Source organism: Fonsecaea erecta (genome assembly GCF_001651985.1).
Source record: "Fonsecaea erecta strain CBS 125763 chromosome Unknown Scaff2, whole genome shotgun sequence".
Lineage (NCBI taxonomy): Eukaryota > Fungi > Ascomycota > Eurotiomycetes > Chaetothyriales > Herpotrichiellaceae > Fonsecaea > Fonsecaea erecta.
In genome coordinates this window covers 3,220,090-3,247,784 of record NW_017387245.1, presented here as the reverse complement: position 1 = coordinate 3,247,784, position 27,695 = coordinate 3,220,090, and the positions used below count along the sequence as shown (strand labels likewise).

General features: G+C 53.2%; 10 protein-coding genes across 10 annotated transcripts; 7 read left to right on the top strand and 3 right to left on the bottom strand.

Annotated features, from left to right (window-relative positions):
- Nucleotides 1–1,378: 1,378 nt before the first annotated feature.
- AYL99_02931 (hypothetical protein) lies at nt 1,379–2,435 on the bottom strand (the record flags this gene model as incomplete). Its single annotated transcript, XM_018834447.1, has 2 exons — nt 1,379–2,136; nt 2,276–2,435. The coding sequence occupies 2 exons, from the start codon at nt 2,433–2,435 to the stop codon at nt 1,379–1,381; spliced, it is 918 nt and encodes a 305-aa protein (XP_018697071.1).
- A 3,309-nt stretch (nt 2,436–5,744) lies between these two features.
- On the top strand, nt 5,745–6,457 carry AYL99_02930 (hypothetical protein; the record flags this gene model as incomplete). The annotated part of the gene is made up of 2 exons (XM_018834446.1): nt 5,745–5,884; nt 5,992–6,457. The coding sequence occupies 2 exons, from the start codon at nt 5,745–5,747 to the stop codon at nt 6,455–6,457; spliced, it is 606 nt and encodes a 201-aa protein (XP_018697070.1).
- A 902-nt stretch (nt 6,458–7,359) lies between these two features.
- AYL99_02929 (40S ribosomal protein S13) lies at nt 7,360–8,141 on the top strand (the record flags this gene model as incomplete). The annotated part of the gene is made up of 4 exons (XM_018834445.1): nt 7,360–7,561; nt 7,643–7,675; nt 7,836–7,882; nt 7,968–8,141. 4 exons carry the CDS (start codon nt 7,360–7,362, stop codon nt 8,139–8,141), a joined length of 456 nt encoding a protein of 151 aa, XP_018697069.1.
- Nucleotides 8,142–8,890: 749 nt separating this feature from the next.
- Nucleotides 8,891–9,400, bottom strand: AYL99_02928 (hypothetical protein; the record flags this gene model as incomplete). Its single annotated transcript, XM_018834444.1, has 1 exon — nt 8,891–9,400. The coding sequence occupies one exon, from the start codon at nt 9,398–9,400 to the stop codon at nt 8,891–8,893; it is 510 nt and encodes a 169-aa protein (XP_018697068.1).
- Nucleotides 9,401–9,915: 515 nt separating this feature from the next.
- On the top strand, nt 9,916–13,356 carry AYL99_02927 (hypothetical protein; the record flags this gene model as incomplete). Its single annotated transcript, XM_018834443.1, has 2 exons — nt 9,916–12,296; nt 12,345–13,356. 2 exons carry the CDS (start codon nt 9,916–9,918, stop codon nt 13,354–13,356), a joined length of 3,393 nt encoding a protein of 1,130 aa, XP_018697067.1.
- A 574-nt stretch (nt 13,357–13,930) lies between these two features.
- On the top strand, nt 13,931–14,973 carry AYL99_02926 (hypothetical protein; the record flags this gene model as incomplete). Its single annotated transcript, XM_018834442.1, has 4 exons — nt 13,931–13,967; nt 14,024–14,120; nt 14,176–14,525; nt 14,573–14,973. 4 exons carry the CDS (start codon nt 13,931–13,933, stop codon nt 14,971–14,973), a joined length of 885 nt encoding a protein of 294 aa, XP_018697066.1.
- A 2,296-nt stretch (nt 14,974–17,269) lies between these two features.
- Nucleotides 17,270–17,671, top strand: AYL99_02925 (hypothetical protein; the record flags this gene model as incomplete). Its single annotated transcript, XM_018834441.1, has 1 exon — nt 17,270–17,671. One exon carries the CDS (start codon nt 17,270–17,272, stop codon nt 17,669–17,671), a length of 402 nt encoding a protein of 133 aa, XP_018697065.1.
- Nucleotides 17,672–19,458: 1,787 nt separating this feature from the next.
- Nucleotides 19,459–20,242, top strand: AYL99_02924 (hypothetical protein; the record flags this gene model as incomplete). The annotated part of the gene is made up of 2 exons (XM_018834440.1): nt 19,459–19,905; nt 19,967–20,242. 2 exons carry the CDS (start codon nt 19,459–19,461, stop codon nt 20,240–20,242), a joined length of 723 nt encoding a protein of 240 aa, XP_018697064.1.
- A 909-nt stretch (nt 20,243–21,151) lies between these two features.
- Nucleotides 21,152–23,423, top strand: AYL99_02923 (hypothetical protein; the record flags this gene model as incomplete). Its single annotated transcript, XM_018834439.1, has 3 exons — nt 21,152–21,328; nt 21,382–22,572; nt 22,638–23,423. 3 exons carry the CDS (start codon nt 21,152–21,154, stop codon nt 23,421–23,423), a joined length of 2,154 nt encoding a protein of 717 aa, XP_018697063.1.
- Nucleotides 23,424–24,686: 1,263 nt separating this feature from the next.
- On the bottom strand, nt 24,687–27,494 carry AYL99_02922 (hypothetical protein; the record flags this gene model as incomplete). The annotated part of the gene is made up of 1 exon (XM_018834438.1): nt 24,687–27,494. One exon carries the CDS (start codon nt 27,492–27,494, stop codon nt 24,687–24,689), a length of 2,808 nt encoding a protein of 935 aa, XP_018697062.1.
- Between the last annotated feature and the right edge of the window lie 201 nt (nt 27,495–27,695).

The following is a 27,695-nucleotide window of genomic DNA, read 5'->3' as shown; positions in this document are numbered from 1 at the left end:
TGCAAAGGTGTGGTGTCGGTAATACCGTTAGGACGCCTGAGCCTTGTCGACATGGCTTCGTTCGTCCCGCCTCATCTCCGCTTTGTCTTGTCTTTGAACCTTTTCTTTTCCCTGCGTGGCCCATCCATGGGTCGAGATATGGAGTCAAAACACGCGCACACGAGGACGAGCGCGCGTGTTTGGACTCCGTATTTTCGCACCGCTGTGGCTCCGTTAGTGGGCTCCGAGATTTGACCTTCCCCTGGTCCAAATGATCACTTCGTCTCGCGTGCGCCGTAACAAGCAAGAAGGAGAATAAGCGTTTATCAAACGTGCATGGGATTTAATCAAACGGTTTGTCTTGGAACCGTTCAAGCGCCGTTCTAGAAAAGTCACGCCGCAGGTCTAATATGCAATCTTCAGGAGAAAGTGGGTCACCGGGCCGCACGATCTAAGAGTGCGCAATGCTCGGCTGTTGAAACAGGCGTTGACGGAGGGTCAATTTGAACAAAGCTCACTGTTCTCGTCGACAAGGGGGGGACTCGAAGACCGAAACAGGGAATGGAAGAGGAGAGGTGGGTGAGTCGCTTGAGAGAGAGATTCGCTGCGCAAACCCCCCTCCTCCAGCAGCTTCCCTCTCGATCTCAGGACGAGGACGACCATCCAGACACTGAGGCTTACAGGAAATGTTCAGTGTATTGCATTCGAGGTTGATTGGTTCCAGTACCACTCCAAGGTGTCGTTGACAGAAGATTCAAAGCATTCGATATATCAAATAACAAGGTCGACAATAAGGTCCTCCCGACCTAGAAGAGTCAACAGAACGCCCTCCCTCTTTATTTCTATAGCGTTCCCAAGGATGAGAAATCGACGAACTCCAACAGTCGTGATCGTTTCGTGGTCCTTGTCGACATTCCGTGCCTCGTGCGCCAGATGTGTCAAAGCGTGTTATTATAGATTATGTTTCCTTTGTGTCTGTAGGGCGTGTGTCCATCAATGAATATTCGTCTTGCCCCTTTTCGCGCGCCCGAGTATGCTTAGTCTGGCCAGCAGACCTTTGTCGCGGTCCCTGATTATATAAATACATAGGAATGAACAGAAATTTTGGCGACCAGGCGTCTGTTTGATGCGCCGTCAGTCGAGAGCTCTATCGAGCGACTGATGGCCGGACGAGAACAACAGATCGAAATCAAAATCGCACACAGAGAATCAAGCCACTCCTGTCTGTCGTGCTGCGCATGGGTATCATGTACACATGTATCTCCCGCTTTCTATAGTCGTAGCTCATGGTGTGAAAGTATCCGGGTGTTCGTTTTCCAAGATAGGTCGGCGTAAATGTATGAAGATGGGCGTGCGCGTAAACTGCCATCCTTCGTAGTTAGTCTCTCACAGATGACAATTAAATGGACGGAGGGCCTGGTGGTGGATCGGTCTGCTTTCCCCCTGATTGAGACCCAAGAGGTGCGCTCGATATCTGCTGTACGTCTCTAGCAAGAGAGGGAGCTGGCTGAGCCCGTTCGGGTCTGGCGAGAAGTCGGTCGGAAGGACTCTGGGCGGCGTCTGTGCTCCGTCCGTCACCCGATTCATCCCCAGGAGACCCAGACAGAGCCTGGCGAGACGATTCCCCCTCATCGCGCTGGCGCCTTGACCGTCTTTTCCCGCTAGACGTCTCCTCCTTCGGTGTCACCTGCTGCAAGCGCGGAGTTTGCATCACGGGGGACGTTGTGGCAAGGGCTTCAGAAAGCGAACCAGGCGTTTCGGACGGTCTCGACTTCTTCGTTGGCCTCCTCTTCGGCTCGTAAGTTTGCCCAACCTCTGCCAGCTTGCGATCGCGCTCTTCTACTTCTTCTTTTGTTGGACGACCGCGCTTCCTGCGCTTTTCGCCCAGCGGTTCGGGTTGAGTGAAAGGGCGAAAGATCCGGAACGCCTCTCCATTCGTAGTCGGAGGGATGGGCGAGTCGGTCGACCGAGGAGGACGAGGCTGAATCGCACGTCGTGTTGGCTGGGGCGCATCCGACTCCGGCACCGACACTGCCCTCACTTCCGGATATGGTGCAAGCGGTTGCTGAGGGAAGCCTTGGACCCCCGTCCCTGGGAAGGTGCGGTATTGACTACGCAAGTAGTTGTACATTTGTCGGCAGGCGGGAGGAGTGCGGCCTACAACACGGTCAGCGCCAAACGAGGGATTTTTCTTTGCGACCAGGAACGAGACAGCGCGTGCCAATTCGAGTGGTGGTCCGGCGACTAACTCGTCGAGATTCGCAGCGACCTCCCTTCCTTCCTGAAGGCTACATACCTGCTGGCAGTGCCACGTCGTCCCATCTGGGTTGTATATTGGACTGCTCCATGGCGCGCACCAGAAATGCTGGCACATCCTGCCCAGCACCCTGAATAATGTTGGTCAACAAGACGATTTGCTCCGAAAGTGTCCATGGTTGGTTGAACAAATTTGACATTGGGAAGGGAGGGAGCGGAGCGCAAGCTGATTTTTGGAAGGGACGGGATGCATGTGACTGTCGTCAAGCGCGCAATAGTGACCGGCATAGACGTTAGGGGGTGGTTCCGCAGCGCTGTTCATCCAGATCCGAGTGGTATGGCAAAATTTCTCTGGACTCGACTGGACGGTGTACAGAGAACGGAAAGGACAGTATTAGGTGACTGGGCCAGGAGGTTGTAAGGGAACCTTTAAGAGTCGTAGATTGGTCACCCATTCAAGCGACAAGGCAGAACAAAAATTCCAGACGCTGGGACAGAAGGCCTTGGGAGGTCTGGTGGTCCTTCTGCCTCGAGGCCAGTGAGCCAGGCGCAGAAGGGGAATCATTCCAAGTTAGCCATTTGGGAAGAGCAACTGGGCATAGAACAGTCTAGTGATTGTCAGTGGCAGATGATCAAGGAGCCGCCGGTCGACCAATGTCGGCCGCAGCTGCAAGACATTGCAACGGCGCATTGTGAGTGGCCGGGCGGTGGCCATCTGCGCGTGAGAGCAAGGGAATTAGAGTCCGGAGTAGGATGTCTGAGGGAAGGTTCCCGTACGGCGTAGGTTCCAGCTCGACAGATGCTAGATGCTGGTCACTTTTTGGGGTTGGGTCAAGTGGTGCTGGTGGTGCTGGTGGTGCTGCTGGCTCTGTTCGCTGGAGCTGCGCCTGATGAGGTCTGGGTCCCGGCCGAAGGTCTGGGCTAAAGCTGCAAACTCTGGACAAGCTATGCAGCGAGCTAGACTCGGTCGAGCGGCCTGGGTGGATGCAGGCGCAAAGGTAGGACAAGATGCAGGTTGAAAGGGTGGAAGGGTCGTAGGGGGGGTGGGAACAAGTGGGAGAATCCTGTCTCTCGTGCAGCACTCCAGTGCGGTTCAGGTTAGCCCAGCCATGTCTTGGGGGTGTTTGGGTGCGTTTGGGTTCCTGCTGGACAAGATTAAATCCCCCATCAGTTCTGTGCTCGGGGGGTTCGCAGCTGCAGCCTCCGCGCCCCTGCAGCGTGCCGAAGATTGATGCCTTTTCGCCCGTCAATCTCAGGGTTGCAACCGGGCGTGCGTGCATCCCTCGATTCTGGCGGTGGATTTTTTGATAGAGGAGAGTGGAGGCGGCTTCCGGGCAGCCCGCAAATCAGCGAACTTGCCGTCGGGGGGGTCCAGGGTCGAATAGGGAGCCCGAATGCCGTGTTGGGGGCATAACGAGCCACCGAATCAGGAGCCATTCGACGCCTAAGCTTCGAACGTCCCGGGTGTGACGCTTCGCCATCCTCGCCCCTCCGTCCAACCATGCTCAGCATCCCATATCTCAATCACAACTGCCTCGTGGCCAGGGCGTCCAACAATTGCTTTGCGAATAAATGGACCCTTCTCCGGCGTGTCGCAGCCTTGTCTATCGCGACTGGCTCCGAATTGACTCAACTCACCCGTGTGAGCGGAAGGCAGCACCAGGCAGTTGAGATCGAAGGGGGGCAATCCTGGCCTAGGGGCCTGGGACGGCGAAGCGACCTTTGGGATGAGGGAGGGCTTCTCCGAAAAAAACAAAATAACACCATAACCCCCAATTCCAATTCCACTGGGTGCGGGAGCATGATGAGGACTTCCTGCATTTCCTCCGTTTCCTCCTCCGACCACGTCCACCTTTCCCCTCCCCAGAACTCGCACACCACGAGCTGTTCTTATATAGACGGAGCCGCTGTTCCTCTGACCGCTCTTTGTTGCGAATATCGGATCTGCCAAAACACGCCAGCGCAACAATGACGGAAGTTGGGCAGATGTGCAGAGCCACGTTGCGCCGTACGGGAGCTCTCCTCCTCTCACCTCGGGAAGCTAAACAAACATTCGCCTCACTTTTAGTGAGCAGTTACATGCACTCACCATTGCGCTAATCTCGTCATCTTAGCTCTCGCTGCATCAAATCCTCGTCAGGTGCTGTCCATTGTCCCGTTCACGGCAGATACCCGGCTTCTGGGCTCGACGAACAGGAAGATTCCTCCTACCGAACAGCAGATCGCGGGAAACTAGCTTCGCCTCGCTTCCAGTCTTGCCTTTACACGTGGCAGGGTTGCTACCGATGAACCCGACCTGATCTGAGACGGAGAGAGACTTCCTTGACCCGTTTCAATGCCACGTCCAGCTCAAGGCAAGCTACGAGCCCATCCCAAGCCATCCTTCTCCTGTCTCCCTGGCCGCGTCCAAGCGTCCCCATTGGAGTGAAGCGGACCACAGGATCACTATTCCTGTGGAACAACGATGGTGTCCGCAATCAAAACATGCAAGAGACCTCAGTGACTTGTCGTTGTTGAGGGAGGATGTCGCCTCTTCTTCGAAAAGATTGTGTGCTCGGGGTTGTTTTGTCCTCCAGAGCAACTTCCTAGAGCATTTACTCATGAGGGTTTCGGACACTCGAACCCTTGAAGGGTATCATTTTGAACATGCTCGGCTGTGGACACCGTGCTCGATGGATCAAATAAAAAAAGGCATGTCAAATGTTGGAGGGCGTGGCCTGAGTGACTAGTTCCTTATTGTCCTCTTCGTCATGTCATTGGCCGGCAAAAGACAACACGGCTCGCATACACATCCAGACATGCCAGGAAGTACTGAGTATAGTCTCTGTCTTCTTGACAGCCTGCCGGAGGAGAGTGCTACTCCCTCTTAGGTCAATGGTAACCTCCGTTGAAGATGACCATTTCTTTTACCTCGAGCTATAGTCATATCCCATCCCACAGGAATATGGTCCGCTACATATAGGCACAGTGGTCGCATTATCCTTGTCGACGAACCCGGACGTTCCATGTATTATTTCTCAAACTTCCCCACATGTTTGGGTGTTTGGTTCGTAGCCAGTCTTTTCCCATTGAGTATTGTCGAGTTCCCTCTGTCGAACCCGTCGAGGCCAAATCTGGCGTTGCTTGCAGAAGTTCTACACTTCGTCAAGTCGGCATTGTGGTTCGTTGGTAGTTGGACGGTGCAAGAACCCTGACCTGCCCCGGCATAAGAGCTTTGTCTTTAAGCAAAAAAGCAGAATTTAGTTCAATGGCTCAGGGATATTTCATGGCGACTTGTAAATAGTTGACATATCACCAAAGTGCCAGTGGCACGTGACAATCCCCTCCGCTGCCATATTGCTGGCACCAATCGCAGCGTTTAATCGCCCTCTTGGTCATGATTGGTTGAGTGGGTGACCCTGGGATCTGAAAACGGACCAGGCATTTGGAGTATTCTGTTTGGCTCACTGATTCATGTATAGAATCTGTCAGTAAACCACCTTCAGACTGAGCACGGCAGACTGGACGCGATGTCGCACACCGTGCCTACTCCTCCTTCGGTGGTGGTGAATACTGCCACAGAAAGACAACAAGTACCGCTGAGGGATTACTTAAACGGACGAGTTGCGCCGTTCCTGAAGAAGGCCATCACGGAGAGCCTGGCCGCGGAGTACGTGCTTCACAACCATGGACTGGTTCCCAAGAACGAAATGATCTGCATCCATCGGCGACGACTTCTGCGATAGGGGTTCATGCTAATTCGCGTTTGCGCAACAGAGCGGAATTCCCTCTCCAGTGGCTTGGAGAATGCCTCATCCACCAGTCCATCCTATACGAGGGCAACCCGGACCGCACGAATATTCGCGAAAGATTTCTGTATAAGTTCGAAGACCCCAAACCGCAAGAGCCGACAGATATATCACCCGCTGCACCTGCACCTGCACAAGCACCTGTATCCGCAACCTCACCAGCAGCTCCGCATCGTTCACCGTCGGCGCAACCAGAGCCAGCGCCGGTCGAACGACAAGAGTCTACCGAGCAACAATCCGAGATTACCATGAACGAAGCAGGCGACACTACTGCAGAACAGCCGCAACCTCCACAAGTTGATGCCCAGGACGCGGCGCCGCAAGCTGCGCCGCCCAAAGAAGAACCTGCTGTCAATGGAATCAAGCAGGAAGAAGAGGCAAGGGTGGGTGAAGCAACAAGAGACGTCGATACTGAAATGGGAGGGACATCATGACGAAGAGTAGAATTCACACTCAGACTACATAGTGTCGGCCGGCGTTTGTACTTGGATATGGAGTTCGGCTGGGCCGATCATTTGGGACTTGGAATCTAAAATCTGATACCCTCCAGCTATCAATCTAAGCCATAACATGGAAAGCAGAATCACACGCGTGGAAAAAGTAAGGATATTCGAATTTGACACGGGAAGGAGACGTGAAGCGCTACAGCTGCGTAAGGGGAGTCTCGTGCACCCTGATCAGCGGGAGACTGCGACACCATCTTGATCGCACGACTGGTATACCCTGTCCTCCACATCACAGTTCTACATATACCCTCAGAGGAACAATATGCCAAACCTGCTTCAAATCATCAGTCCCATTCTCTACCTTGGAGCGAAAGTGTAGCTGTCAGGGTTGGGGGTGGGATAAATCAGAAGTCCATTTAGATCATCGAAGAGAACCCTGCTGGGCTTCTCTTCTGGCATAAGAGGTACCAGAAATTAAAAGGATTTGAATGGTTTGATCATCATGAAAACTTGTAGCACAATGTATGAGACCGGCACTAGAACATACCTTGAAGTTGCTCAGGCTCACCGAGCAGCAGCGCCGCCCTCGTAGTATTGTTCTGAATATGGATCACGGTCGCTCAAAATAGCAGTAAGCTGTACTGCAAGGCACGATATCAACAGCTAAAGTTTCCAAGTTACTCATGCGAGACTCGAGATTTAGGAGATCAAGTTGAACAGATGCAAAACTCGAAGCTCCCCCAAATCTCATGAAGCCGCCAAGATTTCACCGCTCTTGGCGGACCCACCACACAACTCCGACCCAGGGCGTCTGGAAACTTGCACCCTACAACTTTCTTCAGATCAGCCGTCCTCTCTTCACCTGCGACAATCCTCGAAACACAGCCAACATGGGTCGTCTTCACAGCAAAGGCAAAGGTATCAGCGCCTCGGCGATCCCCTACTCGCGCTCTGTGCCCACCTGGTTCAAGTCCACCCCCGAGACTGTGGTCGACAACATCTGCAAACTCGCAAGGAAGGGTGCCACTCCGTCGCAAATCGGTGTTGTGTTGAGGGATAGCCATGGTGTCGCACAAGTCAAAGTCGTTACTGGTTAGTTATTCAACCGCAGTTATCCTCGATGCACCGTGTAGGTGTCTGCATTGCGGTCGTTGACTGATTTTGTGGCTGCAGGTAACAAGATTCTGAGAATCCTGAAGTCGAACGGTATGCCCGCGCCTCAATCAACCCCGGTGTGAGAGATGGAGAAGTGTGAAAAAGGGGGAACTCGATGCTTCAAATCTCAATCATCAGATCTTGGGAACAAACATTCTCAGCATGGCCTCTGAAATTGGTCCAGTGAGACTGACAGAGTGACATTACACAGGCCTGGCACCGGAAATTCCTGAAGACCTTTACTTCTTGATCAAAAAGGTGCGCATACCCCCAACAGAACCATAGATGTTACGGATGACAGTTATCCTGGCCTGGATTTTGGCTGACTTGGGTTTATCTGTAGGCTGTCGCCGTCCGCAAACACCTCGAGCGCAACCGAAAGGACAAGGACTCCAAGTTCCGACTTATCCTGATCGAGTCTAGGATTCACCGCCTCAGCAGATACTACAAGACGGTTGGTGTCCTGCAACCAAACTGGAAATACGAGAGCGCCACCGCAAGCACCATGGTGGCATAAGCGTAGTGTGGTGAGGGCGGAGGATCCTGAACGGAGTGCAGACCATCGAATGAGGCAGCCAGGAGGCCGCGTGTTACGGGTAAAAGTCTTCAACCGGTCATGGTGTACCGGCGACCATGCTGAGGAGCGCGGATCGGAGTCATCATGATACCTTTATTTCAAATACCTCGTGAAGCTCGGACGAGATATGGACAAGAGAGCTTCGAATTGAGCTCGTCGTCGATAGACAAACAGGCCGATGTCGCCCACATACCGTACTAGGCTCGGCATCAAATGCATTCTTGCACACATGTTCCCTTGAAAGTCTTGAACCTCCTCACTTCGTAAAGCCCGCGATGAACATCCACAACGAAAGTCGTACTTTTACAGTGCTTCGACTTATATCCAGGTGGGCAGTAATCTTGGCCCTAAAGTGGCACGAGGGATAGGCCTTGATATCCCTTGGGCAAGTATCCGAAGAACGGCAATATCATGTCAATGGACACTGTAAGGAGATGTAACTGTACCAGACAACGCCATTTGATTTTGAACAGTACACAACCACCCAAGATGCTGTCAATGCAGAACCGATACATGCAGTCGAATACAGTAACCAGGACATTGCTTTACCGCGAATATCCATGTAGTTTCCAAGTGATGCTGGTAGAATGCACCGATCCCCCTGGGTATCTTGAATGCTCCAGAAAAAACGCCAGCCGTGATGCCGCTGAATAGTGAGTGACAGGAACCGCCTCAACGGAACTCGTACTTCAACCACCCTGACTGATGCCACCTGTTTGCTGCAAGGCGAAAACTTGTCTGCGCAAGTCGAGCCAGAAATCTTTGCCGCTGGCCATGGCTCCAGCTTCGACCGAATTAATGCTTATCGTCTGATGAGCGGGGCTGTACTCACACTTGACGCCCCAGGGGCTCTGGGGGTTGGTAGCTTGAGGTTTGTTGTCCAGCTTATGAAGAGGTGCTTTGGCCTCGTATCCTTGCTTCAACATTGCTTCGACGACATCCGCATTGAACCCCGCAATCGGTACATGATCGTCTGATGGTGCAGGAGTAGTTGGGGTTGTTGTAGGGCCATTTTGAATGTTATCAGAAGACCTGCTCAGATTTGAGCCAGCTTTTCCACCTCTTCTGCTCTGATACGTATTGGAGCTGCCATCTCGGGATGCTGCAGACGCGGAAGTGGACTGTCGCTGCTGGTGGGAGTTCGCACCTCGGGGATCGTTTCCTCGGCGTCCGGGGCGGTTCCTGGCATTGGAGGTCATTTTGTGAGCAGATTACCACAACTGGGTGGATGAAAGAACGTTTGAGGAGTTGCGAATGTGGACAAGGTATATGTACTCACTCTTCAATGGCATTCATCGAGGGTAGCGGCAGAAAACAAAATTAGTAAACCGTGACTGCCTCCCTTCACAGAGAGGGCGAATTCTCGATGCACAGAGCAATCACATCCCGCGATACGATGCCAAGCCCCGGTGGATCCACACCGTCGGGCCTGCAAGTCGCGCTTAACCAAATCGACGGGAGATCGCCATCTTCAAGCGACGACACTCAAAACGCACCTCAGCGCACTGTGACTACAGGACATCCCCCAGAACTGCATACATCGCCTTAGCCTTACCGTACCACGGGCCTTACCACCTGCGCTCCTACTTGCGCCGCCTTTACGAGACTGAATGGCACCCCACGTACAAGAAAGCGATCCGAAATCCGCCTGCGCCTCCTAGTCCAGGGTTGATCACAAGCAGTCGCGTCGACTGCCGGCCACCGTGCTGGCAGGATGGGTCCTCTGAGATCTGTGCAGGGAAGAACACGCCCGCGCAGGGAATTCAAAAAGATATCAAAAGACTTCAACAATTCAGACGAGGAAGATCTCGCAGATTTCCAAGACGCAGAGCCTCCCTCGAAACGCATCCGCACGTCGCGCAGGGCTCAATCCTCACTGAAGTGGACACCCGGGGGCAGAGGAGGTGGTGGCAGACATGTTGATCCTGAGAGCACTCCTTCGACCATGAGGACACCTAATGCAGACGAAGAGGATGCGCTTCCCCGCACACGCACCAGACAAAGCCGCAACCCCAAGAGGACAATGATATCCACTCCACGATACTCGGCCAGAAGCAGAAATAGAGGGAGCGCACGGCCTAGATACAGTACAGCAGCTGCGGCCTCTGCCGCAGTGACACATGGAGACGGGTACAAGCCTCGAGAGGAACGCGGTTGGGAAGAGTTCCATCCTGATCTCGACCTTGATGCGGACTTTGCAGTACTGCCTTCCGAAGAGGTAGACGGACTGGTCAAAAAGCCTACAACAGATGCGTCCAGCAACGGCGCTTTGACGCCGACGGAGGGCGAAATTCCGGTTCTTGGGGTTGCGACGCTTTTGAAGAGGCGACCTGGAAGGCCACATCGAACCCAGAATTCGATGGTCAACGCTCTTCTGACACCTGAAGTTCCCAAATTCGTGCCCATGCCAGGCCCGAATCCACGAGAACGTCTCACGTTGCCCAAACCCTCGTACCGAGAACTCGATCCTTTTCTATCGTATGAACTCAACAAGGACATTGCCCAAGTTGACTTCGTGGACAAGTCTATGGCAAATGTTGGGTATCAAGAGAGTGAAATATTCATCCGGCCGGCGCGGACATTGATCAGACAGATGGAAGGCTCTGCAGAGGAAGACCTTGATCTCAGCCCTGACCTCATGACACACGGAGAGAACTCTGCCATAGGTAGTACGGGTGTCGGACGAGTCGAATATGACATGGACGAGCAGGATGTTAAGTGGCTCGAGGCCTTCAATAAAGGGAGGGTCAAAGACGGCATCCAGTCCATCAAGCCGGCAATATTCGAGATCACAATGACCAAAATCGAAAAGGAATGGCATGCCTTAGAAAAGAGAATACCGAAACCCAATCCCAAGGCGCCTCAGACGCAGCGGCTACGATCGAGTTCGGCCGCTGCGGTTAACGGTGAGCCTGCGGGAGAAGAGCCTGACAGCAAATGCGCCATTTGCGACGACGGTGACTGCGAGAATGCCAACGCGATAGTGTTCTGCGATGGTTGTGATCTCGCAGTGCATCAAGAGTGTTATGGTGTGCCTTACATCCCCGAAGGACAGTGGTTATGCAGGAAATGCCAACTTGTGGGAAATTCTCGACCGAGCTGCATCTTCTGCCCGAACGAGGGCGGGGCGTTTAAGCAAACCAACAATTCGAAATGGGCGCATCTCTTCTGCGCCATCTGGATTCCGGAAGTCACAATCGGCAACTTGTCCTTGATGGAACCTATCACCGACGTTGAAAAAGTGCCCGCAAGTCGTTGGAGACTTGTTTGTTACATTTGTAAACAGGAGATGGGGGCGAGCATTCAATGCAGCGACGGCCGCTGCTACGAACCCTTCCATCTAACTTGTGCACGCCAAGCTGGCCTGTTTTTGCAAATGAAAACCGGCGGCGGCCAGAACGCCCTGATGGAACCGTCGCAGCTCAAAGCGTATTGTCACAAACACACTCCTAGCGACTGGAAACGTCAGCATCACACGGATAGAGCCTATGAGGAGGCAGTCAAGTACTTCAAAGAACACTTCCGTGGGCAAATCTGGGCAGACAGTCGTGCATCTGCATTGGCGATTCATGACGTCCAAGATACGCCTTCCACGGACAAGGCCCATCTGAAGGTGACGCTAACTAATAAAAAGGGGCAAAAACAGAAAACTGTATGGCGTCTCCCTTCAGGTGCTCCTGTCATCCCCGAGGTCATCCTCAAATCTATCGAGGAGTCCCTGATGAGATTCTCTGTACCGAAAAAAAAGGAATATGTTTCTGAAATCTGCAAATACTGGACTCTGAAACGCGAAGCTCGCCGTGGTGCCGCCCTTCTGAAGCGGCTGCAATTACAAATGGATACCTTCAGCTCCTTCGAGGTGACGCGTCGCGATTACAAGGCTCAAGGTGCAGCTGGACGTGCCAGGCTCCAGCGTCGCATTGAATTCGCCGAGAGGTTAGCTGAGGACATGGACAAGCTCGTGCAGCTGTGCAACTTGGTCAGAGAACGCGAAGCGGCGAAACTACAGGAGGCTCGCCTAATGAAGGAGGTCGTCGACATCGTCTACTTCCCTGTGCCACATCTTCTAGAGCCGATCATCGAGAAGGCGCTCAAGTAAGTCTAGCTATCTCATGTCCCAGGGTCGATGCTAACAAGATTCAGACTTGACAGAGGTCTATTCCGTGCAGGTCTGCTTGAACTGCAAGCCAAAGTCCTCAGGAAAGAGCATACTTCAATCGCGAGCTTTTCCAATGATGTGGTGCAAGTGATTAACACGGAATTCGGCAACAGCGCGGGAAGCATCTCAGAATTGATATCCTTGGTCAGCGGCCGAGCCGAAGACATGACATCCGAAGATCGGGATCGACGCACACTTGCTCGACGAATCGTCAAGGGCCTTGAACCCCTTCTCGAAGATGCTAGTCGAAAAGAAGCTGAATTGCACGGTCGACCATACGCTGAGCAGATCAGAGAGATGGACGAAGCCCTCCTTTCTCGACGTGGCTCGTTGGCACAGTTCCTGGGAAGTCCGGTTATTGATTCTGTCGAATCAAAAGACGAGGTTGGGATCGCCAGTCCAGCCGAGGCCGATGTTGATATGGTTGAAGCTACAACATCTGCGCAAGAACCAGCTCGTATCGACGAAACCGTCAAGAAGTCGGAAATGCCTGCTGCGCAAGATGATGTGCTTAAGCACAACGGCCTGGAGATGCCGTCTCATCCGGTCTCCGCCAGTACACCGCCTGCTTCCACGAATGGCTTCAGGAACGAATCACATGCGAATGGACTTGGAACGAGGCAACAAGACCAACAAGTGGAACCGCCTACGCCTCCGATGAGTTTGGAAGGTCATTCTCAACATTTCCAGTCCGAAGGTGGCATCCCTTGGTACGTTACTCAATTTGATCCAGAAGGCACGACCATCTTTGAGGAACGTTGGACGGGACCAGAAGTGCTACGCGAACTCAGTGAGGAGTTAAGTGAGATGGATGAAGACGAGCTCCAAGGACTAGGTGCCGGCGATGACATCTTCGGACACACTAATGGTGCTGCCATCGGTGACAAGGCTGCAGACTCAAAAGCCGAGGAAGCTACGGCCCAGAAAAGGATTTTGAGGGGCAAAGAAAACAAGACTCCCAATTGGAGTACCAGGACTCTTCGGACTAGACGATGAGAGTTATAGGGAGGATTATTATTGGATTGGATGCCTGGGCTTCCATGACACCATTGTTCGCCCATTCTTGCGCCACACTCTCAGTGTGGCTGATTAGCTGTAGTATTTGGTGGCAGATTAAATTATTGACGCTGTGAACTTGTTCAGTACAGGGACGTAGTAAGAGATGAAGTGGGCCTGTTTGCACCATCTCACACCCTTTTAAACCTCATACATCTACTGTAAACATGTAAACACTAAGAGTTGAAGCAAGATCTTGGCGGAAGAAGGTTTATCCTTCTCCGCGGTCGTTCCTAATTGGGCAATCTCACCTTGGCGCTGAGTGCGCGTGTCCTGTAGTGATTTTTTGCCTTCGCCTCACTCTTCATCGTAGCCTTACAAACAATCCACCGCCACCAGCACTCTCAGCTCCCTTCATCATCAAGGAAACTTCCTGTCATTCCTTGATCAGTCCCGGTGCGATCACTTTCCAGATCTTGTCGAAAGTGTAACAAAGAGGCCTCGAAGAAGAGGTCCGCAGCCAAACTTGACTTCAGCCCCCTTTGCTTAATCCCTTTCTCCCAAACCTGATACCATGGCCGACTTCGAGGACTCTGCTGCTCGCTACGAAGGTATGTTTTCAGCCGTAACGCGACTTGCTAAGGGCATTTCTAATAACATTTCTTAGATGACCGCGGATATGAACGTCGCGATCGATCTGCCTCGCCTCGAGGAGATCGTGATGATCGCAACCGCAGCCGATCTCCAAACGGCCGTGATAGAGCGTACGTTTTATCTCCTTCTGCCTTTCTCAAAGCGATCTGACCGTTTTCACACTAGGCCACCTCCACCATCTGACACTCGCATGAAAGACGCCGATGATGAATCCCTGAACAATGGGTCCAATCTCTTCGTGACTGGCATTCACCCCCGCCTCACCGAAGCCGACGTCTCTCGCCTCTTCGAGAAGTATGGTGATGTTGAAAGCTGCTCGATCATGTTGGACCCGCATACCAAGGAATCTCGTGGGTTCGGCTTCGTCAAAATGGTCTCGAACGAACAAGCGGAGGCAGCCAAGGAAGCCTTGCAAGGCGAGGTTGTTGAAGGGCGCGTCCTGAGCATCGAGAAGGCTCGTCGTGCCCGCCCTCGTACTCCCACTCCAGGGAAATACTTCGGCCCCCCCAAGCGTGGTAAGTAGGATTCCCGACACCACACACGAAATATTGACCTTGAATAGGTGACTTCCGCGGCCCCCCTCGTGGTGGGTATCGAGACCGCTATGATGATCGTCGAGGAGGAGGTTATTCAGGCCGCCGTGACGATTACCGGGGCGGCGAGTATCGTGGCGGTGAATATCGCGGTGACTACCGTGGTGGTTCCCGATATGACGACTATGACAGACGCGGCTACGGAGGTGGCAGACGTGACCGAGATGAAGGCTACAGCGGCCGCGGCATCGACCGATACGAGGGCGGTAGGCGCGAAGAAGGCTATGGCAGTGGCACGCGTGGAGATCGACGTGGCTACTACGAGCGTAACGACGACCGTAGCTACCCTCCCGCCACCCGCGACGAAGCTCCTCGCGAATACGCAGGCGGTCGTGAATATGCCCGTGAAGATCGTTACGCCAGCAGGTAAGCGGATGGACGAGAGGGGAGTCGGCTGTTGCCCCGTTTCCTTAACAAATTGTGGAATTTCGGCCTTCAGGACATGGAATTCGAATCGCTCCATGTATCCGCAATGTGCACTCTGCTAGCGGCGGCACACCAAAACGTCACCCAGTTGATTTCGAGTCAGAATGGTTAATGGTCGACTTCATTCGGCGCAGCGGGATTACGGTTATGGACTGGGCAACGGCGACAAAAGCAAAGCCACAGTTGCTCTTTATTGACGACTTGGGTGTCGACATGTATCAACGATTTCGGCTGGGGCTTTTTTCTCTCGTACTCGACTGATTCATCATATTCTTGTTGCGACAGTCCTTTCAGCACACTTTCCTTCCGCGCACCTTGCTTCAGCCTCGATAGTTCGCCTTTTCCGCCAAAGAATCGGCGTCAAGACCCGACTGACATGCTTGCCTTACGCAAATTTCAATCCAAAATAAACCAAGAAGATGACTCGCCTCGCGCCGTACATACACACAGCATGATTCACACGCCAGTAGTTTCACCCAGCAGCTCTAACCCGCCATTGTCGACTCTGCGCCGTCATTTCGTCATGCCAATGCCGCCATGAATTCGTGGTGGTCTGGGCGATCAGCGGCGCAGCCCCATCGACTACCAGAACGACACTTGCTCGACACGTGAACATCACCCATCCTCACTGCACGCGCCCAACAGTTTCACTGCTGCAAACAGGTAAGTCGAATACGGCAGCCCTCAGATGAAGGTGGACAGATCATACCGTACCGCCTGGCAGTTGATCATGTTCATCCACGAGAGCGGACAGCAACCTGGACGCAAGTCGACTTAGACGCAGATTGGGGACGAAAATTTGCGTGGCTGTCAGTTCTCATTGATGTCGCAGATGTGACATGCTCTGCACGAAGCAAACAGTGATGCTTTGCCTCTACCTCATGCTCCGGGATGTACCTGGGATTGCAGATCAGGGTGCCAAGCTGGAGAAGCTGGCAACTATGTGTCGCACGAAGAGTGCAACGGCTCTCAGAGCAACCAGGTAATGCGTAGCCTTCATCGACCCCATGATCATACAACCATGGTCTAAACAGGCGATGTCGCTCTGTGTGGTAAGTTCACAAGATGCACCAGAGTAACATACCGGTGTGTTTGCGCCTGGACCAGCACAGATCCCAGCTGTCCTAGGCTAAAGGATCATACTTTCCTGGATTCCCCTGCATGCTCTACAGGTCACAGCGGCCTCGTTGCCCGCAGTCATGGGTACACCTTGAGACCAAGCAACGTGCTACATACTTGCTGGTCCTGCATCATCACGGGCAGGTGTCATCGCCACCTTCACGAACTTGATGAGTATTGCACCATCTACCTTCTTCATACTTTTGGTAGTATGTACGTGGCCCGATCAGGGCATTTAGTAACCAGCTTCTTTCTCCGGGCGACTCTAGATGTGAACGCAGCCTCGAATGTTCATTGGTGGGTGGCTTCAATTTATTTTCTGCAATGCCAGCAGCCACATTGGTGAATATCTTCTGGTCTCCGCATCAGCACTTTTTAATCACCATTATCACCCTATAGAGAAGACCAAAGGAGGGAAAGTTGCATAGTTCAAAATCGATAGTTTCACTGTCGACGGCTTGGCAGGCATACACGGCAGGCAAGATGTCTAAAAAGAGCCTGTCGAACGATGGATTTATGCAAGGCAAGGAGCCGTGAGGAAGGTCATGTCAACACTCCCAGCCGTCCTGATTTGTTCCATCACAGGTTGGCACAATTACTAACCCGACTTCGCATGAGACAACTGCACTGCTCATTGGAAGAGAAGGTGAGGAAACAGCAGTATCACAGTGTGAGCGCGTCAAGGAGCGCAATGATTGGGCGCAATGCAAGGCAGAAGCTCGGACCACCAGGATGTTGCTGGGCGAATAGGGACGACAACTCCCCTTGACCAGCCCAGGATTCGACTCCTCCCTCCGTTTCAACGTCTATATCTAACCGCCCATCCGACCGCTTTGTCGACCCAGCTTTTTTCTTCTCTTCATCCACACATTGATTGTCTGGCATTTCTTAGTCCTCGATTTCCTAACGACCTAGATTTGGCTGGTCCAATTCTATATTTATCTCTATCGTACTCGACTGCTATTCTTGTCTCAACTGCCCCGCGATTCAGATCTACGTCCTTTTGGTTATATCCTCAAAAACGCCACTTCAGTGAACAATCTGTTGAACAGGTTCGACATACAATCCGCTAACAACATCATATCAATTTCCACATTCATCAAATCAATCAAGACTTAATCATGCTTGCCTCACGCACCGCAAAGCCAAAGTTGTCCTTGAGCATCTCGACCGCTACTGCTCAAGCAACCAGACCAACACTGTCACTCAAGTCTCCCTTGACGCCATTGAGATCACCGCTGAAATCACCTGTGTCGCCATCACCTGCGAGCCCAACTGCACGGAACACCAGGCTCAACCAGCGAGGCTACTCGACGCTGCAACAGCCAACATACTCATATGTCAACAGCAGCTCATCAAGAAGCATCTTGAAGAAGTCACCTTCCAAGACCAGCACGCAACGACGACAGCTATCCTTCTCCGACACGCCCGTCGTCTACAGTGTGACACCAATCGAGGAAGAGGACTACTATGGCGCTCACGTCAAGATGTCGAAAGACGAGCGACGATGGGGACGGAGATAGAAGGACTTGTCTGCCAAATTTCTTGTTTGGTTTTTTCCCCAGCGATGTGATATGATTTTGATATGACATAGACCTTTCCACAGCGAGGGATTGGTTGTTGGACAACGACCTTTTGATGATGTACCATTTTTATGTAACGCGTCGGCTCGCAAAAAGACCTAATCCAAGAATTACAGAAGAGTTGAAGCGGGGAAACACACTGTCTTTTACCTGACACTCTCCAGGATAGTCAATATATGACCTTGTCCTGTCTACTGTCGCCTCCCTTTTGTTGTTTCCGTCGCTGCCACCAAGAGGACGAGTATCGTTCTTGTATATCGAGTACTTGACCTCCTCCTGAGGGCGAGCGGTATGTTCGTTTCTAGTAGCCATGCAGTGGCATATCGAGTAACTACCTAGGCACGGCAAACATGACCAATATTCGCTCGATGCTATGTCTGCGCCATATTATTACAGAATCTCTGCAAACTGCCACAACGAATCCAACTCAGCATGTCCGATACCATGGAGACCGCCCAGAGGAATCAGCCGAGGGATCGGTATGCGTGTCATGGCAGCCAATCTGCCCTAGCTAAATATAGGGCCTGCAAGAGATTAACCGCCTGGTAAGCGACCCCGAGTTTCATGTTCTCCAACCTCAGTCGAACACCTCAAAGGACGCAATGTGTCTGGTTGCGATCAATTCAGACGCCATTAACGGCGATTGTCCGCTCGAAATCAGAGTCGAACGGTGTTGTTGTCGTGGAGACTGCTTCTTACGGAGTTCCTGAAGACTTTGGCACCCGTTTGTGTCAATCTACGCCTCCCAGAAATTGCTGCTCAGCGGCTACCATTCCTCTCCAAACCAACGCACGCACGCCATGGCCTCCCACCCGACCAATCTGCGTGGTGGGATCCAACGAGATGCCAGGCTTCTGGGGCATCGGAAGTTTCCGCTCCTGATGACCAGGCGAGCCTTACGCAGTATGTGTAGCCAAAAATTCTCGAAACCGCTTGAGTTCTTCCGGCGTGAACGCCCTGGTCCATGTCTGCCAGCGGCTACTGAGATTCGCTTGATCGACAGCCGCTTTGTGGTCTGCTGCGAGTGGCTCGCTTGGGCCTCGACAGGGTAGGGCTGGCTGGGTAGCCAAATATACTTTATACAACTACGCTTTCGTGCATGGCTGGCGATCCACCACCTCATGGCCCCCATCTCTCGAGGCTCGAGTTTCACCTGCTCGTTAGAGGGGATCCTCCAATGGTTATCGCGACCGGGTTCGCCGTGGATGTGCATCTCTTGCAGTTCCCCGAGGCGCCGTTGCATGTTTTGCGCCGGGAGGCGGATGCTCGAGCCCTTTTCCTGATGAAACGGATGTGGCTCGAAGGCCGGAGCTGTTGGGTTTCGCGTCTCTTTCAAATCTGAGATTGACGCCCGTGTGTTTGAAGTTCTCTGGCACGGTCGTTTGCGCTGGACGCAATTGTTCATAAGAGGGGGTTGGCCAGGCTCGAGTCAGTTCAGGCATTACACCATTTCATGCCATCCAGTCCCCAAACCTTGTGCTGCACGGGTTCCAGCACAATCGTTTCCATTTCTTTCTGTACACTCGCTCCTCCTCCACCTTCTTAATCATAATTCGGGTCGTCCCTTTCTTTTCCCTTTGTGTTCGCCGCAACCGTTCCAGCGACCGAGGGCCTCGGACTCATCGGCCAGCTCATGACAAGGAATGCCAAAGCAGCCAACCATCGCCCGCCGAGTTCAGCGACCAGCTCCCTACAGCCTCCGAACACCGACGACCATGGTCACCAGCATGCCTCCATCCATGGCTCCATGGAATCCCCCTCAGATGCACAGCCTGCACTATGCAGACCACAGCCTCCAATATGGTCAACAGCAACTGATGTCCAACTATCTCCAATCGGTCCCGAACTCCATGCCCCCGGTTCCTCATATGCAGCGGGAGGCGATCCCGCGTCCCGGGCAGAGCGGTCCGTGGATCATCGAGGAGGACAACATCCTCTTGGACGCAAAGGGCCGGGGACTGTCCTGGGAAGAGATCCATCGACGGTACTTCCCCAACAAATCGGCCAACGCATGTCGCAAGAGACACGAGAGGGTGTTGGCGAAAATGCGCGACACTGATTGGGATGAGGCAAGGATCCAGCGGGTCACCGACGCGTACAACCGGCACCGGCATTCCATATGGCAACCTTTGTGCAAAGAGCTGGGGGAGTCCATGTCAGATGTGGAAAAAGTGGTACGTGGAGACTGAATGAACGCCTGCCATCTGGTATCCGCCGAACTGACCTCGTGCCCAGATGTTTCAACAGGGACTCCGCAACCTGAGGAACCCTTCTCGCTCCAGCCATGGTCGACAAAGATCACGAGCAAGTTCGGGTCAGGGAGGTGTGAGTGACTACGAACAGGGCTCATCCCTGGACGAACAATATGACCACACCGACGACAGTGGGATCAGTCTGGGTAATCATGCACATAGTCGACGTGCCAGTGAGATCACCACGGGTCTGTCGACAGAGAGTCTGCCTTCCGTCAATCGTCTTCTGTCAGAGACTGCATATGGGTACACAGCTTGAATGTGGTGGGTCAGACTGGGTTGGTTGATCTGGCAAACAAAAAGGAGGATACCTGTTATCAGTTGGAGGATATCTAACGACGCAATGACCTGGGATTGGCTTTGTTTGGCGTAGGCAATGAGCAACGGGCGTACATGCACTCACTGTATTATTTGTATCACATACATGTCCTTTCAGAGGTCCAAGGGCAAACAGGGAGGAACATCAAAGAGCGCTGCTGGGAAAGACATACGGTCACAGGGACAGATAGGGCTATGCTATCTCGCAATGCATGATATTATTCTTTTTTCCCTCTTTCTCTCTTTCTCTGTCGCCGACTTAACTTTTTTGGTCTTCCCCCAATTCCACCGGCCGGGTGGCGTGGGCAGGGCGTGGAGAGAGCGTGGGTGAGGCTCTGGAGCTGGCAGCGCATAGGAAAACCTCCGCCGGAGCTTCATTCGGCTCGCGGGGGTTTTATGCCGAGCTCTAGACCTGATTGGGGAAGACGCCCAGATTGTGCCTGGACCGGGATTGCCTATAGTGGCTAGCGCTCGGCTACATCGATAGCGAAATGCCCCCAGAAGCTCCAAATTTTTGTTTAATTTTGTTCCCCGAAACTGCGGTTTTAAGAGGAGCGACAAGAAAGGGTCACAGAGAAAGGGACACGCAACAACCACCAACTACCGACCGCCTCTTCTGCTTTTTCTATCATTTGCTTCCTGGCCCCGGTTATTCTTTCAGTTTTGTCACTGTAGCTGCTTCTGCACGCTCGTTGACGGCTCATTCACTTCTACCTTTCCGTATCTCCTCTCCTTTCAATCTTCCTATCGCGCTCACCCCGCGACCAGCTGACCAGCCGAGAGGACCTCCTAGACTGGGCTGAACAGCAACACTTTTGTCGACCGACGGAGCTCTACTCTACTATACACTATGGCGACCGTCACAGAAGCTGTAAAAGAGTCCCTACTGGGCACATCGGCGGCCCCGAGCCTGTCGACGGAGTCGCGCATGACCTTTCTGAAACATGCCAACAAAGGTGAAGATGGAGAGCTTTACATGAACGAGGAGGATTTTATCAATGCCATTGCGCCACCAGAGGAAGATTATGTGAGTCTGCTCCTTCCCTGGGCGTGTCACACGTCGGTTAACACCTGTCGCAGCACAAAATTAAACGGGAACAATACGGTATCCTGTTCGGAGTCGCGGACCGTCACAAGCGCGGCAAAATCTCCATGTCGGAATGGGCCGCCTTCGACAACCTCCTTGTCAAGCCGGACGCAGAGTATGAGATTGCCTTCAGGTTGTTCGACGAAGATGGGACGGGATCGATCAAGTCAGACACCTTCCAGAAGATCTACGAAAAGAACAGAGGTCGAGAGAGTATCCCCTTCGACTTCAACTCGGAGTGGGCCTCGCTATATATAGGAGGAAAAAATAAGAGACACGAGATGACCTACCCGCAGTTTGCACAGATGATGCGTGGTCTGCAGGGCGAGCGCATCCGTCAAGCGTTCCATCTGTACGATAAAGATAAGGATGGCTATATCGACCCTGAGGATTTTGAGCGCATCATCCGAGCCACCGCAGGACATAAGTTGTCCGACCACCTCTTGGAGAACCTGCCGACGCTGTGCAATATCTCATCTGGCACCAAGATCTCGTACGCCAATGTCCGCGCCTTTCAGAACGTTATCCGTGAGATGGACCTGCTCGATCTGATCATCCGTAACGCCACGGCCAAATCGCCAGACGGCAGAATCGACCGCACGGATTTCCTCAACGAAGCTGCTCGGTTGACTCGCTTTTCTCTCTATACACCCATGGAAGCCGACATCTTGTTTCACTTTGCCAGCCTCGACACCCCTTCCGGCCGCCTGAGTCTGGATGACTTCGCCAAGGTTCTGGATGCCAGTTATCAAACGGCGGGTGCCAGATTGAATGCCGTCGCCGAAGTTGCCGACCGCGCCGTGTCCAAGTCTCAACAGTTCCTGCGCAGCCTACTCGAATCGGCACACCATTTCGGTCTCGGCTCCATCGCCGGTGCGTTTGGTGCGTTCATGGTCTATCCGATTGATCTGGTCAAGACACGCATGCAAAACCAGCGAAGCACCCGACCTGGTGAACGACTCTACGAAAACTCAATCGACTGTGCGCGCAAGGTCATCCGAAACGAAGGTATTCGTGGGCTGTACTCGGGTGTGCTCCCTCAATTGGTCGGGGTTGCTCCTGAAAAGGCCATCAAGCTCACGGTGAATGATCTCGTGCGAGGAAGATTTACCGACAAGCAGACTGGCAAGATTCCCCTCTGGTCGGAGATTCTTGCTGGAGGTTCTGCCGGTGCTTGTCAAGTGGTAAGTTTATAATTTGAGGCTCTTGACCTCACGAGTTGAGGTGCGGGACACTGATGATGTGCCAGGTCTTTACCAACCCGCTCGAAATCGTCAAGATTCGCCTCCAGGTCCAAGGCGAACTGGCCAAGAAATCCGACGCGGTCCCCAAACGTAGTGCGATGTGGATCGTCCGGAATCTTGGTATTCTGGGCTTGTACAAGGGTGTGACTGCATGCTTGTTGCGCGACGTTCCTTTCTCGGCCATTTACTTCCCCACGTACAGTCACCTCAAGAGAGACTTCTTCGGCGAATCACCCACCAAGACATTGGGCGTCTTGCAGCTGCTGACGGCCGGTGCCATTGCGGGTATGCCAGCTGCATATCTCACGACTCCTTGTGATGTGATCAAGACTCGACTTCAGGTGGAAGCCCGCAAAGGGGAAGCAACTTACAACGGCCTCGTGGACTGCGCGCGCAAGATTCTCAAGGATGAAGGTTTCAAGGCCTTCTTCAAGGGCGGCCCTGCTCGTATCCTGCGATCATCACCGCAATTCGGCTTTACACTGGCAGCGTACGAGGTACTGTCGAAGATGCTCCCGTTTCCTGGCTCAGACGAGGCCGAGAAGGTGAAGTCGGGAAGCGGTGTCACGGGCAGAGTGGAACCGGGCGTTGGCCTTAGGGAGGCAAAAGCCCCGTTGCCATACCTGCGCAGCCGCAACGCGCTGAAGATCTTGCTTGACCTGGACGTTAACTTCGGCCGTGTCAAGCCGAGTCAAGAGGCGGGGAGCTTGATGCAACAACATGCCATGGCAGCAGCCGCGGGCAAGGAGGCGGTCGAGAAAGGTGTTGGCTGGTTCGGGAAGAAGTTGTGATCGAAGAAAGGGGGGAGACAAGAACTGTTCTTCTTGTTCTTCTTCGCCGCTACTTCTGCTTTCCCCCGGGGACTGGAACTGGCGATATCTTTTTCCCTCCTTGAATCCTCTCTCTGTTGTTGTTTTTTCGCTTCCCCCTCTTACATGCACGCACGCAAGCACGCATCAGTTGGGATATGTACATGAGGGGGAGGGGGCCGTCATTTTACTTCATAGCGTGCATGTGATGTGTTTTTTCTTTTGTCTCTCTCTCTCTCTCTCTCTTCTTTGTGGATTTTGTTCGCCACAGCGTCAGGGTGGGGGTCTTTTTTTCCCTAGGGCGCACTTCACCTGGGTCGAACGAGCATAGCGCAACACAATGCAGCACACACGGGGCCGGCTTGTTTGTCTGGCCTGTCTGTCATCGGAGGGTTGAGAGAGGCGGCAAAGGTGGGACCTGGAGGCTGGAGGCTGGAGGCTGAAAGCGGGCATGGGCTAGAGAAGAGAAGAGAGTGTGTACGTGCTATGTACAACAAACAAGTTCACTACTACTTCCTACCTATCGGAGAGATGGGGGACTCGAGGTCACGGTCAGGAGCTAGAACTAGAACTAGAACTAGAACTAGAAACGAGAAGCTAGAAGCTAGAACAATAGATTCCTCGGGATGTGCTAGACTTAATTATTAGACGAGAGAGACTACTAGACGGACAGACGCATGGACGGAGTAGATATCAGATAGACAGATTAATTGACTGACTGACTGAATAACTGACTGAACAACTGCATTAGACACTGGACCTGGACCTGGACCTGCATAAACAAAGGAAAGGAATGGTAAAGTAAGTACAGTAGTATCTATACTAGTACATATATCGCAGATCATGTGGATTAAGGAACACCGAGTATTAGTAGTCGGTAACCGAGTGTGCATTTGGCAATCAATCAATGGAGAGAGGTAGAGAGAGAGGTGCTGTATATATTTTGCTTGCTTGCGAAAGTTTCATACTTTCATACTTTCATTCTTCATATACATGACATGACATGACATGACGAACATATATATGCACGTTATACAACGTGTACTGTACGTACATTTCATATATTATCCATTCATTCATTCAATACGTACGGGTACGGGTACTGGTACAGACAGGGACGGGAGTTCATTCTACTACCGGGTTGGCTGGCTGGACGCTGGACTTCTGTCCGTCCGTCCGTCAGTCAGTCAGTTTGTGTTGGCTCCCAACGGGTTCATTGACCCTTCCTTTCAATCACTTGATCAATCACTCAGGCCCGGATCGCGTCTCGCCCGCCACGGCGTGGCACAGCTCGACCGGAACGCCCGCGGACAGCAGCACACTGATCCACAGCCGCTGCGTGTCGCTCAGGCGGTCATTGGCGGACTTGACTTCGGCGAAGAGGATTTCTCCCCGGGCTTGTTGGGGTCGAGGACTCTTGTCTGGAGAGGGAGAGGGAGCTTGAGCATGATCGTGGTCGTGGACCTTCCACAACACCAAGTCCGGCACGCCGCCGCCGCGGCTCTGATATTCCTGCGCCATGACCAGCATGACCGTCCCCAAGGCCTGGCCCTCCCAGCAGGCCAGCAACTCGACGAGGTCATGCCGCTCAAACTCGTCCCAGCGCACGCCGACGATGCACGTGCGGCGCTCGTACTCCTGTGCCCACACCCGCTCGACGATCTCGACGGCCTCGCCGTTGGAGATCTGGTTGATCCGCGCCAGAATCTCCGGCATGCGCGCCGAGAAGAAGCTGTCCGTGTGCAGGTCGAGCGGGCACGTCTGGTAGGCAGTCTGGAAGACGTTGGGGATGTACGGGTGGAAGAACAGGATGTCGTAGAACAACAGACCGAATATCGTGCGGAGGATGCCGCCTTCGGAGTGGTAGCCCTTGTATCCCAATACGTGACGGTAGTGGGAGAGACACATGGACTCGACCGAGACAGGGAGGTTGGTGTCCAGATGGTCAAGCCAGACTGTCTTGGCCCCCAGCATTGGATTACCTGGTTGATGGGGAAGAGAGAGACGTTTGGTATTGTTAATGTTCGCCGCCGGGTCGCTGTCCACGGGGGTGTTGACGCTGTTCTTCCGACTAAAGGTCAGACTTCGTGACGGTGTGTCCTCGCGACCGTGCTCAATTTTGATACCCACGACATCCCTCTCCACGGCTTTCCCAAGCTTCACGTGCCCAAAGTCATGTTGTTCCCGAAGTGGCACGCGTAGTTGCTTTTCCAGTTTCTTGACCCGCTTCTGGAGGTCGTAATGGTAGATGACATGGCACTCTTTATCTTGAAGGCCCAGCTCGCAAGTCTTGAGCGCAACGCGCTTCCAGTGCTTCTTGTTTGCCTCGACAGATCGACCCTCATCGGGGGTGAGAGCGTGCATGTAGTGTTCTTCCAATAGGGCTTTGCGTTGGTACCATGCACCTCGTCTTGCCGCGTGGAAGAGTCGTTGGTCCAATAGCTCGTTCAACAGTTCGTGCTCTCGAAGATGCTCTTTGAACCGGGCAAGGGGATGGAGAGCCTTGTGCACAATCCGCGTATATACCCATGCCGGGCTGAAACGACGCAGATAAGCACCCTCTCCACTTTCGTAGATGCGGTCTTCCTTCCTCTGTTCTTCGGCCAGGAGAGCCTTCCACCGCGGATACACCGCCTCAAAGATCTCTTTCACTTCCTCCAGAGCTTTTCGGCCCGGTGTGCCGCTGAATTCAAGAATGTTGTCTACTCGGAACTGTGTGCGGAGACTGGCCTCAAATTCGAGGAGAAGAGCACGGGACTCGAAGATGGTGGAGGACCGGCTGACGATGTACTCTGGGAAATTGCGGCGGGATATCTTGGCCAGGATCAAGGTCGTCAGGCTTTTCTCCGTCCATTCTGTGCTACGGTAGAAGACAAGATGAACTCGTTCGAAAAGCTTCAATGGAGTCAGAGAGAGTCGGATACAACGTCCTGTCCGGTCAAGGATCTTCTTGGTAAAGTGAGCGTCTCGATTGGTGCTCGGGGAATTCGGTGTGCTGGTGCCACTGCTCTCCTCCCCGTCTTCCTCATCATAGACAGAATGACTGTCCTCAGACAAGGCACCTCCCGACTCGTGCGTTTCCATCCGTCTGAGTCCTTTGAAGCCCAGCCCAGCTTGCCTGCCGCTGGTGCGCCGGAAATTCTGCAGAAGCTCTCGTTTGTTCTTGCCGTGGACTTTTGCCTCCTTCGCGAGAGTCTTCAGTTCGTCTAAAAGTAAGAGACTGCTCGCCTCGTCCAGTGTTTTGATGTGTTCTGTTGAACATTCTGCAAAGGTAAATGTCTCACCGAGTACCGTGCCCTCTGGAGGCTCCAATTCACCTGGATGGATACCGGGCGCCTCATTGACGGCCGGGAGAGGTCGTTCCTTCTGCAACTCCGCAACGGCAGCCTCCATGTCTGCAACATCGCTGTAATACTGCAGGTCTCTGATTCGGAACCATTTACTTGTCTTACGAAGGAACAGCCGCACGTAGAGGTACTGGGCTTCGTAGCTGAGTTCCCGCCATGTTGCGAAAAGACTCAATTCAGCTTCGTTGAAAAGATGCTGTTCCTCGTCTAGAACCGTATCCAGAGCAAGGTTGAACGCATCCACGTAAATAGAGCTGCGTCCTCGGACCCAAGAGCGCGCTTCAAGCCTTGACAACGTCGTACCTTCATCTCGACGATCTTGGTCATTGTATGTGTATTCACTTGCCTTGTAAGCCTCGTACGCCTCTATGGCTTCTTCATCTGTCTTGATTGGTGGCAGAGTAGCCTCCAATTGTGTCGCCGGGGCCAGGTCAGAGATACGCTCTGCTCGTCCATTGAAATCGGTTTCTTCCCCCTCCTCTTCTGAGTCTGGGATCTCGTCCTTGATCTTCCTCTTCTGGGGAGACTTCGCAGAAGACCCGCGCTTCGGGCTGGCGGCGAGACCGTCGGACACAGTGCCCTTCAGTCGCTTCGCAGGCGGGGCGGGGAACTCTTCGCCATTATGGAATCGCGTGGATCGAGGGTGAGGGATTCTGGTGGTCATCAAGCGGTTGTGCGTAGATGGCGACCTGGGCTCGAGAGCCATGGATGTTCCAGAAGACCTTTGCCCAATGAGAAAGTGCAGGGGGAAAGCATGAGAAAAGAAGGACTTGCACCGTGAGTCCAGAGCCGGTGTCCGGTGGGGAAGAATGTGGCTTCGAGAACAAAGCGCGTCGCCATGACGCGCTGTCACGCGTTGACTTTAAAAGTACCATCTTACAGAATGCTTCTGTCTGACAGGTTGGAT